General features: G+C 41.1%; 1 protein-coding gene across 1 annotated transcript; it reads right to left on the bottom strand.

The window, feature by feature from the left end:
- Nucleotides 1-8667: 8667 nt before the first annotated feature.
- Nucleotides 8668-14219, bottom strand: LOC149753159 (uncharacterized). The gene is made up of 9 exons (XM_089924309.1): nucleotides 14040-14219; nucleotides 12167-12227; nucleotides 10365-10516; nucleotides 10051-10295; nucleotides 9764-9967; nucleotides 9585-9677; nucleotides 9387-9488; nucleotides 8945-9295; nucleotides 8668-8842 (listed from the first exon to the last, which is right to left on the bottom strand). The coding sequence occupies exons 3-9, from the start codon at nucleotides 10384-10386 to the stop codon at nucleotides 8786-8788; spliced, it is 1074 nt and encodes a 357-aa protein (XP_089780435.1). The 5' UTR covers nucleotides 10387-10516; nucleotides 12167-12227; nucleotides 14040-14219; the 3' UTR covers nucleotides 8668-8785.
- Nucleotides 14220-14671: the final 452 nt, after the last annotated feature.

The following is a 14671-nucleotide window of genomic DNA, read 5'->3' as shown; positions in this document are numbered from 1 at the left end:
AATCAACCCTTGATTGTGCTTGAGAGGAGGAAGAAGAAGGATGAAGAAGAGGAAGAAGAAGAATCCCCACGCAGCCTTTTTTCTTTTCCCTGCGTTGGAAGGAAGAAGGGAGGAAGAGGATGCCGCCAACACCTTTGGCTTTTATCTTCCTTGCTTGCGGCTGAACCAAGAAGAGTGGAGAGGGAGGCGTACGGCAAGGAGGAAGAGGACTTCTTCTATGCTCTAGGTGCCACCCACAAGTCCCTTTTTATAGACATGTGGAGCTCCTAACATTTAGGAGTTCTTGATGTCTTTCCTAAGAGGGGGCGCCGTCTCTTCTCCCTTCTCCACGTGGAAAGGGGAGGGGCTTATCCCCTTCCTCATGGTAAACCCTAATCCATATTAGGTAGGGATTGGAATGCCCTAATGTGGTCAAGCCCTAATCCAATTAGGCTTAGCCCAAGGGCGAACCAATTTGGATCCAATCTAGGTAAGTCCTAATCCAATTAGAACTTAAATCAATTTTGACTCAATTGAACTCTTCAATCCTAATCCAATTAGGAGTCTTATTGATTCATTAGATTAATAATTAATTGTGACTTAAGAAACCCTAATCCAAATTAGGACATATATAATTTTAGTCCTAATCCAATTAGGACTTTATTTGAATCCGAAGTCCTAATCCGATTAGGACTCTAGGAATCCTACTCCAAGTAGGAATCCAATTTTGATTCAAAACTTCTAATCTCATTAGGATTGCAGGAATCCTATTCCAGGTAGGAATCCCAGTCCTACTCCAACTAGGATTTCCAGTCCTAATCCAATTAGGACTCTAGGAATCCTACTCGAAGTAGGACTCTTGTTTCAAGTCCAATTAATTAATTCCCTTTGTTCCTTCTTCAATTGAATATCAATCGAATTGATTACTTGTGATTCATAATCATTTTTCAACCATCGGATCGGTCAATACTTCTAGTGTGTGTGACCCCATAGGTTCTACTTTGACTGGTAGTGGGATATATTGTGATCTCTATCACTATATCATTGAAAACTCATTTCAATGGGTTGGAACGATTCCAACTCAACTCATTAGGGTTTATCGATCATCGAGATAATCCCTGTGAGTCCCACCATCCACCAGTGACACCTAGCAGCATGTAGTGGCTGCCTAGTAGAATAGAAAGATGAACCTCTAGGTGCAGTTACCATGTGATACAGTCCTACAATCGTGGATCCCTACAGGACGGAGGTCATGGACAACTCGTCAAACCCCATCGTCTGTCATATGTCAAGATTTATTCGACTCGAGTTCGATAGTGAAAAACTCTTTCTCCACTTTATATTACTGCCCTGGCCAAGGTCTTAGAACTCAGTCTAACAAATCACATAGGATCACTCCTCTTCTATCAAGGTCGATAGATTCCTTGTAGGTGCATACCCTACTCCTATAGTGAACCTACTGCAGCCAATCTACACTGCATGGACCCATATGGCTGGAGACCATGTATGTGTGCAGTCAAACTATAATAACCTCACTGTGAGTAGCCGAAGCACCGCAGGTCAAAGGACCAGTCACACTACTGCAACATCAAGCAAGTCATTGACGAGTGGATAGACATCCAAGTGACTTCTTGTCTTGGTCACGCTCAGTACCCTTGTTCTCTAACAAGCACCTGCACTATCACTTCAGTGTCCCTACACTGTGGACTCAAGTCTCGTCCATCCAGAAGGAAAGTGATCTGTGCACTGATCGGATCGATCACCGTCCTCGTGATGATCCATTGATCAGGAGCATTTAGAAATTAATCACCAATGATACATGGCTCAAATTCTCAACTCTTGAGAATATGTATCATCATCTTATTAATTTCTTGGACGATTCATAGACACATAAATAATATGAATGAAAAGATGCCTTTTATTTATTCAATAATAAATAGTCAAGTACAAAATTATGTCCCTAGAATTAACAATGTGTCAGCCAGATTGGCTTCTAGGGCATACATCTAACAATCTCCCACTTGCACTAAAGCCAATCAGCCATAAACCTAAGCCCCATCTTCTCAAGATGCGTTTTAGTTTTCTGCCGACTTAGCTGCTTAGTGAATGGGTCCGCCATATTTTCTGTGGAGTCTACTCTCTGATCCTCTACTTATTTTCTTTCGAGGTAGTCGCTTATTAGGTTAAACTGCCGCTCTATGTGCTTCGATTTCTGGTGAGACCTTTGGCTCCTTAGCTAGTGCTATGGTGCCTTTGTTATCGCAGTAGAGTGTTTATGACATCTGATGTCATTACACCTAACTCTGCAATGAACCTTTTAAACCAAAAGATTTCCACTGCACCCTTAGAGACGGCTTAACATTCAGCTTCTAAGGTAGAATCTATAATGACCGGTTGTTTGGAACTCTTCCAATTTACTGAACCATCATTGCACATATTCTGATGTAGACTTTCTATCATCAATATGTGTGCATCCTTCTACCTTCAACTCTGATCTTCTCCCAAAGACCAAGAACATGTCCTTAGTTCTTCTCAAGTACTTAAGACTGTTCTTCACAGCTATCCAGTGCTTTTGCCTGGATCTGATTGACATATGCTCGTGACATTCACAGCTTGTACTACATCAAGTCATGTACATAGCATGGCATACATGAGGCTCCCTATTGCTGATGCATAGGGGATCTTGCTCATGCGTTGAATCTCTTCAGATGTGTTGGGGTACATCTTCTTGGAGAGATTAATTTCATGCCTTAGGGGTAAGAGACCCCTTTTAGAGTTTTCCATGCTGAACCTTTTCAGCACTTCCTCTATGTACATCTTCTATGATAGGCCAAGCATCCTTTTAGATCTATCTCTATAGATCTTTATTCCCAAAATATAGGATGCTTCCCCAAGGTCTTTCATGGAGAACCTTTTTGACAACCTGACCTTGACCGAGGTTAGCATGGGAATATCATTCCCTATCAGGGGGATGTCATCCACGTACAGTACGAGAAATACGACAGCGCTCCCACTAACCCTTTTTAAACACACGGTTCCTCTTCGTTTTTGATGAAATCAAACGTTTTGATTGCGTCATCGAAACGAGTGTTCCAACTCCGAGATGCTTGCTTTAGTCCATAGATGGACCTTTGCAGCTTGCAGACCTTGTGATCTCCATCACTGGAAGTGAAACCCAAAGGCTGTTCCATATAGATATCTTCATCAAGATATCCATTCAGGAAAGCAGTTTTCACATCCATCTGCCAGATTTCATAATCATGAAATGCTGCAATGGCAAGCAATGTTCGGATGGATTTTAGCATGGCTACAGGTGAGAAGGTCTCCTGATAGTCAATGCCTTCGCGCTGACTATACCCTTTCGCCACAAGCCTTGCCTTATAGGTCTCTACCTCTCCATCCGAACCTATCTTCCTTTTGTAGATCCATTTGCATCCAATAGGTACAATACCTTCTGATGGGTCTACTAAGATCCAGACTTGGTTGGAATGCATGGAGTCTAACTCTGACTTCATAGCTTCCAACCATTTCTCGAAATCGATATCAGATATCGCCTCGTTGTAGGTTTTGGGATCCTGTATGTGATCCCTATCTCCCACTAGGAACATTTCCTCGGTATCCTCTTCTATTATACCTAAGTATCTATCGGGAGGATGGGAGACCCTACTAGATCTACGAGGTGGTCGAGGGACATCGTGTACTGGCTCTGTATGAATGGGTTCGATAGGATCCATGACTCGTTGCTTTTCAGAGACTTTCTCTTCAAGCTCAATTTTCCTCCCACTGCCTCTATCAAGGATAAACTGGTTTTCCAAAAAGATGGCGTGACGGCTCACAAACACATTGTGATCCTCTGAGACGTAAAAACTGTATCCTAATGACTCTTTAGGATATCATATAAAACGAGCACTTATGGTCCTAGCCTCTAGCTTGTCCACCTGTAGTTCTCTTGACGTGGGCCGGACATCTCCAAATCTTGAGATGACCAAGACTTGGTTTCTTACCATGCTATATCTCATACGGTGTGGTAGGAAGGAATTTAGAGGGAACTCTATTCAACAAGTAAATAGCTGAAAATAGGGCATCTATTTAAAGAAACAAGGGTAAATCAGTAAAGCTCATCATGGACTGGACCATATCAATAGAGTCCGATTCCTCCTCTCTGACACTCCATTGAGCTGAGGTGTACCAGGAGGAGTCCATTATGAAACTATACTATTCTCCTTGAGATAATCACGGAACTCTCCACTAAGGTATTTACCTCTTCGATCTGATTGAAGAACCTTAGTGAGTTTTTCTATATGTTTTTCTACTTCATATTTAAACTCTTTGAACCTTTTAAAAGTTTCATATTTGTGTCTCATACACATATCCATACCATGAGTAATCATCGGTAAAATGAAGTAAAAAATTACAACCCTAGCCTGCACATCGAATGGGCCACACACATCAGTGTGTACTAGGGTAAGTATTTGAGTGGACCTCCCTGTGTCCTACAAAGGATAATTTGGCCATCTTTCCTTGAAGGCAGAATTCACAAATGAAATATGACTCGGAAGTCAATGAGCCCAAAAGCTCATGTTTCTCCAATTTATTTATTCTGTCTTCTCCTATATGCCCAAGCCTGAGGTGCCATAAATACTTTAGATTTATCCCATTAGATCCTATGGTATTCACTGTTTGCTCAGATATATTCACAGATACATCCATATGTATGTGATAGAGACTGTCAATCTTAAAACCATCTTGAATCAATTTAATTTTCAAATAAATAAAAATCTTTCTGTGCTAAATAAAATACAGAAATCAAATTTCTGCTAGCAATAGGTAACAGTCCCTAAGTATCCTGAGCATATCTGACAAACCTTCTGAAGGTCTGTCACCCTTCATGTTCTTCATGCTTCCCATGTATGTAGGACAGTTCCTCTTCCAATGGCCATCCATGATGCAATGGAAACACTTTTCCTTGCAATTGGCCTTTTTCTTGGAACTTCCTTACTTGGTGTTTTCTTAGTATTCTGCTTCTTCGCAGGCTTCTTCTTCTTCCAAATAGACTCTCTCTTGAAAGTAGAAACCAACTTGATAGCAAAAACGATGCCCCTTGAACTTCTTCAAGGTCCCTAAGTTAGTTACCAATTTATTTAACAATTCTATTTTAGTGCATACAACTTTGTTCATATGGTAGTTTACTATAAACTATTCATATGAAGCTGGAAGGGATTGCGGGATCAAATCCGTTTGCAATTCCTTGTGCATGGTCATGCCAAGCTTCTCAAGCTTCTCTAGGTCCTTTATCATGGTCAAACCATGATCATGGACAGACTGTCCATCGCGCATCTTTTGCCTTGAAGAGCCTCTTGGACACTTCAAAACATGCTGCGCGACTCTGATCGCCATACAACTCTTGCAGGTGATTTAATATATTCCTGACAGTCTTCATGTTCTCATGCTGGCAATGTAATTCATTGGACATGGATGCCATTGTGCAGCACCTAACCTTATTGTCATTGTTCGTCCACTTTAGCATGCGTCTTACGCTGATCAGTGATCGGACAGATTGGTAACATGGGGATTCCATGGTCTAGCACATACCCTAATTTCTCATAATTCAAAATTATTTTTGAAATTTGCTGAGCCAGTCTTTATAATTGGGTTTGGTCAAACGGTTGTTCTATAGGATATGAGTTAAAAGTCTAGAAGCTGACATTATAATCCTCAGAGAGTAAAGATTCTAGTTAGACTTTTGTACTTGATCCTAATCTGTTCTAAGGTCTTTTAGAACAAATGTAACTCCCACTATTTTTTCGAATTCCTCACACTTCCCTAGTAGGAAAACGGAAATCCCACAAGACTAGGATTTCTAGTGGGTACTGCGGTCCCACCGATTTACATGCCACCTCACCTAACAGTTATTGGTGACACATAGATTGATGAATGTACAACTCTTGTACAATGCTTCTCAAGCATGTTGCAGTGTAACTTGGTCTCTAAGCCATGAAAACCTCACCTAACAGTTATTGGTCCCATTTCTTAGTTAAGTCAGACCCACCGTATAGCCGTAGGAATAAAGTCGTCATTGGGTCCTCACCTAACAATTATTGGTGCCCAACCCCACCTTTACCCTACAACATCTCATGTCCATAGAGAGGTCCAGCCCCCCGATGCAACTTGACCACTGTATCCAGCCGAAACAAATCAACATCAGAAAGGCCTTAGCAGCTCTACTATAGTGGAAGACCTATTGACTTAATATTGGTTAATCAGGTCTTAGTGTTTGCAACTTGAGCTCTTCATAAGAGGTAATCGAACAATTGGCCAGGTAAGCAGGTGGGAGGCTCCCCTGTTGCCCAGAGATGGTCACCCAAGAGGGGGGTGAATTGGGTGTTTTAAAACTTTTTGCCTAATTAAAAATAAAACACACAAATGTATGAACTAAAGTAAAGATAGAGGTATGAGAACAATCAATCGCAAACACAAGGTTTTATAGTGGTTCGGAGCTTCCACTGCTCCTACATCCATTCCCCAAAGCACCTTTGGGAATTTCCACTATAATTCAAGATTACAGTCCGGTAGTTTTGCGAGTGCACTACCCAACTCGTTGTTTTACACCGGGCTAACAACGAACCCTATAACCCCCAATTTTACCTAGGCTTGGGACACCTTTCCCTTGTTCCAAGTCCCTTGACTGGAACAAGCACAATATTGAAAAAGTTTTACAAGGATTTAAAAGCTCTCAAGAAGCAAATAAAACAGTGAGAAATAATAGAACCCGGAAGAACCCTTTTAGCCGTTGGAAGCATGGGAAATGGTGGTTCTTCCGATGTGGATCGCGTTGGCTTGAATGTGAGCTTTGAATGCCTAGCGGAAGAGAGTAGTTGAGCACGAAATCACTTGGGAAGCTTGAAGGCACTTGATTTCTTCACTTAAATGCACTAACTCCCTTGAACCTCTTTTTCTTTCTTCTCTCTTGAATGATCTTGTGTTGGGTTGGTGAGAAGTTGTTGGAAAGCACTTAAGAGCTCCCTTTTATAGCCCAAAAAGCAAATATAGCCGTTAGAGATAAAGTTAAGGGAGTTTGAAATTCAAACCAAACCTGAAAAAGTTGTCAGTCGCGTTCCAGGCGCTTCGGAGACGTCTCTGCTTCAACGCGAGACGTCTCGGCTGTAAGATTTTACTTTTGACGTTGTTTGGGGTCGACTCGGCGCTTTACGGGGACGACTCCGATGATGAACGGTTTGAATCCTTGTTTTTCTGTTTTTCTGATAGGGTCGCCTCGGCACTTTACGGGGACGTCTCGGCTTATTTGCGCTTTTAGCATGGGGACGACTCCGCTGCCTTGGGGACGACTCCGCCGTTATATTTCCGAAAAATAAGTCTTCTGGAATTCTCTGAGAGAGTCGACTCTGCTCTTTCAGGGGACGTCTCCGCTGCCTTATTACCGAAAAAGACATCCTCTGGAATACCCTGAGAGAGTCGACTCCGCACTCTCTGGGGACGACTCGGAAACTCAGCTTTTACTTGCGGGGACGACTCCGCGTACTGTGGAGACGGCTCGCGCGCATCTCTTGAAATCGGCCTTTCTGCCGCCACTAAGAGAGTCGACTCCGCTTCTGAGAGAGTCGACTCCGACCCTGCGAGACGCCTCGCCAGGTGCCGGGGACGTCTCCAAACGTGCCGGTTCTTCCTGTTTGTGCCAGAGACGTCTCTGGAACAAACCGGAGACGTCTCGGCTGTCCCTGATCTGTTTTCTTCATCTCAAAAATTCTTCAATAAATTCATAAAAATTATGGAAACTTGCCTAGACATTTCTTAACAATATTCTTAATTAAACACATGAAATCCTCAAGTAAATTGTTAAGATAAATGGAATTATACTCTAGTGTTTTGTATTCATCAAAATCCATTAGGGGGTCAACATCCCCTTACTCAGAGAGTAAGGTTCTAATAAGTAACCACCTTTCATGCTTTCCTAGACACCAATTAGATTAATTAATCTAATATGAATTGCTCATGTTGGTTCACTCTCGACTTAATTGAGGAGGTTTTAATTTAGGTCTCAATTGGGTTTGTTACATCACATGTAAACCTATCTACCCGACTCTCATTCCACTACAAGAAAGATGATCTTTCCCGACGCTTTTTATAATCTTTACCGACGCTTATAAGCGTCGGCTAAAGTTACCGCAACGCAAACAGAAGCGTCGCAAAAGCGTTGGCGATACCAGAGTGGCAAATGTTTTTGCCGACGCTAATAGAAAGCGTCGGAAAAAACTGGGCTTTCCCGATGCTAAAGGAAGCGTCGGCAAAAACACATTACCCGACGCTTTAAAGCGTCAGGAAAGCCAAAGGAAGCCCAGAAAAAACTGGGCTTTTCCGACGCTAATGTAAGCGTCGGGAAATCCCAAAGGAAGCCCAGAAAAAACTGGTCTTTCCCGACGCTAATGTAAGCGTCGGAAAAAACACACCATTCTCCGACGCTTTAAAGCGTCGGGAAAGCTCTATGGGTTTTCACCGACGCTACTAAGCGTCGGCGATGGCGTGCCAGCCCGTGCCAAAGGGGGTTTTTAACGACGCTTTAAAGCGTCGGGAGTGGCTTTTGTTTTAAAAAAAAACAAAAGCATATTAAAAAAGATATTATAGCAAATATGAACCTGCATTACATTTACATCAAGACAAACATACAGATCATTCGAAACATTCATATTGTCATATAAGATTAAATTTACATAAGTTTAGAATTACAATGTATTTTGAAAAATATAAGAAAGATACATATAAAACTCATTAAATAACAGTCTAAAAAATATCAGGGACCGCATTCCGCCCCATCATCATCTCTGCGAGCTGTTGAAGTATCAGGAACCTAAAAAAAAAAAAACTTTAGAAGTTAGGAATATGAAAATTATTAACTCATGCAAAATAAGTAATAATTATGTATAGTCATCAAATACATATAGTTATTTACCTGAGGAGGGAGAAATCGCTGTAACATAGATGAAATATGCTCAAGCTGAGACTGCAAAGTTTGTTGGTTCTGCTTCAGCTCTGCCAACTCTGCCTGATGGCGATCCTTCATATCTTCAATTGTTGCCCGAAGTCTACTAACTTCTGCATTGGTACTGCCTTCTTCAGCATTTCTTGTATACATGCCCACTGCAGACAACTGAGTGGGGGTAACTCCAACGCCATAACTCCTCACTCTACCATAACGCTCTGGGCCCAGTAATTCAGCGAGCACCTGAGCTTCGACATGACTGGTCGCGTCGGATGATGATGACTCTCCGACGTGCTCTGAAATAAGAGTTGTTGCCCTGTCCTATATATCTCAAAAGAAAAAGTCATATTAATGCATGCCAATAATAGAACTAATAAAAACATCATTGAAAGAGTCAAAGATGAATACATACAAATATATCTCTTGACTCCTCCCGAACAAAACTGCCATCTCTATGGGTGTGAGTCATCTTATAAAACTCCACCTTACCAGGCTCCCTCCCATTATTATCCATCTATAACAAAATGTATATTGGCAAGCTAGTTATCATGATACATGCTATATGATAGAACAGTTTAAAATAGTTTTAAAGAGTTGCAAAAAAACTTACGAATTCAGCTTTACGTCGAGCATAACTCATCGAGCCTGAAGTATGAGGAACAGTCTGAGAGGCTCGTGCAGCTCTACCTATGTTGGAATATGTCTTCCCAAAAAAAGAATAAACAATATAAATTTGTAATCTAAATTATTAGTAAATACAATCTAAGGTATTGAAAAAATATACACAACCTGAGCTTTTTCCGAAAACCAATAGTGAACAAGCTCCCTCCACTGATGAGGGATTACATCAGGAGGACAAACACGGGCAACCTCCTCTTCTGTCATACCATCGTGCTTCCAGTCCGTCTTTAACTTGGCCCTATATTCTTTCCACTTGCGGTTGACGGACTTCAGCACCCAATCATGACTCTCTTTAGGAAGCAAAAACTTTTTCTACACCAAAGTAATTAAAGAATATTATAACAATGTTAAATTAAAAAATAAAATTGTGATAGTAAGCAAATTCAATTATTTACCTCAATAACTTTAAGAAGCTCAACCTTATACGAAGGAAGCATTTCATTCCATTTCGTATAGTTGAGCGGACACAACTGACCCTTCCACGCAACCGATCCTAGAAAAGTCGATAAAATGCTTGCAGCCCTCTTGATAGGCTGCCCCAGTTCATTGCATTGGACGACGATTTTCTCATCCTCACGTAGGCTCCACACGTCCTGTGCTCGAGTGGGTCCTCGTGTCCTCCTCACTCTCCCCAGTCCATCTATAAAAATAAAATAAAATATCCATGGATTGTAAAAAAAATTAATATAAAAAATGTAAATCAAATTACCCTGGATGTGCATGTCATCCATGTCTGGACAATCAATAGGTGGCACGTGCGCAGACTGAGACTCGTGCTGCTGGGGCTCGTCGGGCTGTTGGGACTGATCGGAAGAAAATCCCACGGATGTGTGCTGAAACTCAACATCTCTGAATCGTTTTCTTCGCGGCATGTTGTTACCTCGTATGCACAAAAAGAAGCAATATTAGTTAAATAATAAATAAAATCTAAATGAATTGCAATAGAATATGTCTGTTTCACCTGTGCTTTAAACATTGTAAGACCGCAAGATTCTTTTCAAACATTTATGAATAGTTGAACCAAGTCAATGCTCTTTTCTTGCTTCTAATCATGATGTAAATCCACTTCAGGCATTTCTTTTCTGTTGCCTTATTAGTTTCGAAAACTTTTATTAACTTCCCCTCTCACTGAACTTTTATCACTCTTGCTGAAAACCCCCTCCAACCCCTTCTTTTGTGTGCACTCGAATATATAAACTCTCTCTGTGGTATGAAATGTCTCATATCTCTGGACCAGTAGCTAGTTTTTCTGAACATACATACAGTTGTTGAGGCAGTTGTTACTTAAATTATCATGTTAAGCAAATTTCTAGTGGTTGGCACCACAAAGTTATCATCTGAATAAGTGTGTTCATATTCAACAGCAAATGCTGTATTCTCATTTACGCCACCCAGTTTAGCTAGAATGTTTTTCTTGGGTTTTACATTCCTTGATACTAGACACCTGTTCAAGATATATGTGATGTGTGTGCATGCAGTCAATTAGTTAATCATCTAATTCTCTTCAGGCCTTGATATTTATGCATCTTCCAAATGCTTGGAAATTTGGCTGCATTCCCAGGATTTTATGTCTGCTGTTCTCTAGAACACCTTTATATCAATTCTTAAGCCCTTCAAAGATTTTCAGAGCAACAACCTGATAACCCCGTATGCCATACCTTCACAGAGACAATCAGCAAAGAGGAGAAAGGGGGGAAAACAAAAGAAGAAAAAGAAGACGACAAAAAGCTCAACTAAACACCCATCTAGCCTCTCCAAACATATATCTTGTCATGATTCATTGTCTTCCCTACCACAACAAAAATCCGAAATGGCTCATCCAACAGAAATCACAAAAATTCATATAAAAGGTATTTGTGACTTCTAAAATAACTTTTTTTGCCAGAAGTATCATAGTGATTGTTACTGTGGGATGAAAACCATTAACATCTAAACTAAGAAATAGAAGTAACATGTAGATTTTTTTTTGAACAAAAAAAAAAAAAGCATCCCCTGATACTACCCTTCACCTTTTCTTTCTAACACACTCTAGTTAGTGCAGTCCCACAACAATGGTGTAAAGCACCAGAGCATAGGGCCCCCTTGACCCAGACTCTAAGTACACCTTAAAAATAAATTAATAATAAAGAAATAAATATCAAGGATATTCGTCCATTAGTACAAAAATAGCAGCCATAATGTAGTTCAACGATCCAAATTTGCCGGTTTCTTGACCCCATCCTTCACAGCACACTTAAAGGACAGTTCCAGTTCATATTATAAAACGCCTTTTCTTCCTCGTCTTAACAGAGATATTCCAGAATTTGAGAACCCCTTTTTCATTGTGCTTCCAAGGCTTAAACTACGAAGGCTTACAAAAGTCATAAAATGCTGATTATTGCTCATTTTCTTTATTCTTCATTTTACCAACACTATATTTCACCAAGTTAATCAAAACATTTAGAGATTATAACGCTATCACGAGATCAAAACTGCGAAAATAGAATGGAACAAGAAAAATATCTTCCATACCTTCGGCCGGAGATTCGTCGGGAGAAGCGGTTGGAGGAGAGGGTGCGGAGGACGCCGAATGCTGGACCGCCGCCACCGGAGAGGAGGGAAAAATCCACTAGATTGTTAATGATCATCAAAGAGAGTAACAACAAATCTAGGAACTTATCTTTGTATTCGTATCTTTTAAGACAACAACCAGGGTTTAGCCCCACAGTTTAATACCCTCCTCATGGAGGTGATCTAAGTCTCACGATGTGCCTCTAATATTTCAAATTATGTGGTTGTAAATAATATGTGAGAAAAATACACAACGAGACAATGGTGCTCAAGATGGAATTCTCCCTGCAAAATCAGGAAGGCTATGGATTATGGGAAAATTACAAGGATGAAAATGGTTACCAAGACTAAGCAGGATGGTTATGGGATGGCCAGAATACCTGTTGGACCTACCCTCAACTGTTTGGCCTATATGCCAAGGCAAATGCTAAGCAGGGCCTTCGCACATCTATCCTGATATAGCTCAGACTGACTGTGGACATCACATCACCACACATACACACACCACACAAAAATTTATAAAAAGAAAAAATGATAACTGAAAACTGAAACTCTTGCATGATTTAGCATTCTAAACAAAACTATTTGATGCAAATCATAGACAGGCAGAAATTTTGAAGTAATTTATCTCTGACAATAGGTGTTGAGATAATGTGGTAGTAAAATATAAAAGTAGATGAAAGTATCAAGAACCGACAGCTTGAGCAAGTACAGTTGCCAATATTATTATCCAGGATACGATGCATTTTGGCTAAAGTATTACTAGCCCAAGAAATTCTATGACATCTAGCTTAAACAAAGTCTCATCAATAATAATCCCAAAAAACGTGTCAGCATCCTTTTGAAGTCATGGGACATTGAAAAAGCCATTTTACAGATTTCCAAGACATCTAAGTCATCCAAGATAGTCAGTCGCTGGGTTGATCAGAAAACACTCAGGCACGTAGCGTTATATATTAACTGATTACGTGATCCTCCATTACCAAGACTCGTCAAAACATTTTCAACCAGAAAGACCTTATAAAACTTGGCAATTTGTTGAAGCACAGGGAAACAGCTTCCAACTGCATCTTTTTTTCCCCCAAATCACTAACATCACTAGTATGTGTCAAAACCCTAAACAAGACCGATTTCATTCAATAAGTAACCTTATTACAAAATCCAATAAAGTACAGTGCGGTTCACTAAGCGGTGCAAAAAGAAAAATACAGCTCAAATGCTAAAAGGAACAGCATCAGGAAATTTTGCATGTAAATGGAAACACGTGAACTGATTACCAGTGTTCAGATCAGTAAAGCTAACAAAATTCCATGCTTTCTTCTTCGAGAGGAACACAGATTATGTAAAGATTTCCAACATAGACGTTTTAAAAAGAAAAATTTAAGATAAAATACGTCAAAAGCAGGTAGATTTTTTCCCCACGGTGGCAACAACAAAAATAACTCCTTAGAAATATAAAACGAAAAAACCAATACAAAACAGCCACAAAGTAGCAAAAAAAAAAAAACTACAACTAAAACGAAAAGGCTCATCGCAGGGCAAGAAGAACAAGATGGCGTCCGAACCCCGATCAACGAAAGGGGGAAAAGAGCACTCGAATCGACATCGAAAAACCTCGAGATACGAGCTAGGGTTTTATGTCCAAAGGGAGAGATCAAAAAACCAAAGGAGGCGGCGGATTGGGGGGTGAGGCGGAGAAGGGGGAAAAAACCTTTAGGGCTTTGATGCGGCGGAGGCTCCACGGAGAGTCCGAGGCGGGAGTCGGCATTCAATCAACAATCTGATTAAACCGAAAGAAAACAATGGATTCGAAAAAGGGGAAGAACAATCATACCTTCAAGGCTCTCCCGGTCGGCGCTGCAGAGGAGAGAGTAAGAGAGGAGGTTGCGCCGCAGAGGAGGGAGGAGGAGAGGACGTCGCTTGGCGCCGGAGAGGAGGGAGAAGGACGGGACAACACAGTCGGCGCCGGAGAGGAGGGAGGAGGAGGCAGAGGAGGGTCGCGCGGGTATTAGGGCTTGATATGTCGATCGAGGATGGAGGAGGGGGCGGACGCGGGTTTTGAGGGGTATTTGGTTTTCAATGACGCGAATAAGCGTCGTCTTAGGCCAATCTTAGGCCAACCCTACAACGACGCTAAGTAGCGTCGTATATTGCCCACGCTTTTAAAAAGCGTCGGCTATTTTTGGCGCTCGGCGGAAAATTGCCGACGCTTGTACTAAGCGTCGGCAAAAAAGCGTCGTTAAAGCTTGGATTTACTACCGTTTGAGAGGGTAATTTCTCCGAACTTTGTGCCTCTAACCGACTAATTGCGGTTGCCATCTGGCCCATTTGATTGTCCAAACTTTGAATATTGGCCCTCGCTTCATGCTGAAATTGCTTTGTCTCCTGTTGAAATTGCAAAGTATTAGTGGCAAGAGTCTTAACAATATCTTCTAACTGTTGGGAACCCGCCCATGCCGCTGATAT

The sequence above is a fragment of the Phoenix dactylifera genome, chromosome 7 (genome assembly GCF_051530095.1).
Source record: "Phoenix dactylifera cultivar Ajwa chromosome 7, Ajwa_hap1_PhDact_Kaust_v1.1, whole genome shotgun sequence".
In the NCBI taxonomy this organism is placed as follows: Eukaryota; Viridiplantae; Streptophyta; class Magnoliopsida; order Arecales; family Arecaceae; genus Phoenix; species Phoenix dactylifera.
Note: the sequence above shows the minus strand (reverse complement) of the source record. Positions and strands in the feature narration are given on the sequence as shown.